Source organism: Aplysia californica, unplaced genomic scaffold, assembly GCF_000002075.1.
Source record: "Aplysia californica isolate F4 #8 unplaced genomic scaffold, AplCal3.0 scaffold00910, whole genome shotgun sequence".
Lineage (NCBI taxonomy): Eukaryota > Metazoa > Mollusca > Gastropoda > Aplysiida > Aplysiidae > Aplysia > Aplysia californica.
The window spans coordinates 251,455-252,754 of NW_004798180.1; the positions used below are offsets into that span (position 1 = coordinate 251,455).

The 1,300-nt window shown below is 44.4% G+C and overlaps 1 protein-coding gene across 1 annotated transcript in view; it reads right to left on the reverse strand.

Moving 5' to 3' along the window:
* LOC101861852 (protein fuzzy homolog) overlaps window positions 1-1,300 on the reverse strand; it is a gene marked incomplete at its 5' end in the record, with an annotated part of 5,074 nt that overhangs the window by 1,785 nt on the left and 1,989 nt on the right. Inside the window, 2 exon segments of the mRNA XM_013089253.2 lie at window positions 435-595; window positions 1,180-1,283. Of these exon segments, the coding sequence (XP_012944707.1) occupies window positions 435-595; window positions 1,180-1,283 (265 nt within the window).

Below are 1,300 nucleotides of genomic sequence, written 5' to 3' on the forward strand. Positions count from 1 at the left end.
GGATGGGTGGATGGGTGGATGGGTGGGTGGATGGGTGGATGGATGGATGGACGGAAGGATGGATGGATGGGTGGGTGGGTGGATGGATGGGTGGGAGGGTGGGTGGGTAGGTGGATGGAGGATGATAGAATAAGTTTATTCTAAGTAAGAGTTTTACGGCACTTGCAACACAGAGGTCATATTAGTGTTAAAATTAGAGGTGTTACTAGAGAGTAACATACAAAAAAAGGAGGAGAGATAGGGACAATAGATGTTTGATAGGAGAGAAGGAGCAAACCACACTCTGTGATAAAATCAATTGAAATTAAGCTGGATAGACAGACAGACAGACGAACACACACCCTCCTCCATCACTGGTCCGCCCATCTGCGAGTCCCAAACACTCCCGTAGAACTCCCTCACACACACACACACACACACACACACACACACACCCTCCTCCGTCACCGGTCCTCCCATCTGCGAGTCCCACACACTCCCGTAGAACTCCCTCAATGCCTCTCTCCGCCCCCTCAGCTCTCCGGAATCCTTCCCCTCCCTCCTCACGTCCACAGAGGTCACGCTGTGGTGAGTCGCCGCGTTGATCAGGATGAACCTACACCGGAGAGATCAGTCGGTAAAGGTATGGGTTTTGTTTGTTTGTTTAAAGGTATGGGTTTTGTTTGTTTGTTTTAGTAAAGTTTAAACTTAAAGGCTTTTAACGAATTTTCCTGAGGTAGTATTCAAGTTTGCCAAAAGTCAGCGGAGATCCACACTCCAGACACCACCAACAAACATCTATTCCATGTATCAACAATTCAACACAAAAATATTTAGTATTACATCTTCTCTTCATTCTGAGAAAATTTCGTGAAGATTGCATGCAAAATGGTGGATTATTTTTTTTTAAAGTATACAGAAAAACCGCGTTTTAGGAAAACGGGCGATTAAAAAATAAATAAAAGATTGACTTTATGAGGAAATGGTGGTGACAAACATGCCCGGTATGGGAAGAAATATGGCTTTTTTACGACTTTACTGGATTCTTAGTTGATGAAATAGTTGTAAGAGAGGCGGAAGAAGCTAAAAATGCATACAACTCAAATTCCATTTTTTTTTTGCGAATCGGGACTTTTGGGGTATAAACCCCCCCACCCAACAAAACCCTTTAAAAAGTGAGTTAAAAAGAAAAAGCCCTACCCCAGAATGTTGTTGTCTACATCGATAGAGGCGGGAAAGTTCCTGGGGTGTATCTGTCGCACCTGGTGGAGGGTGTCTACTGCTGCAACCCAGAACCTGGCTATCTGTATACACATATGGG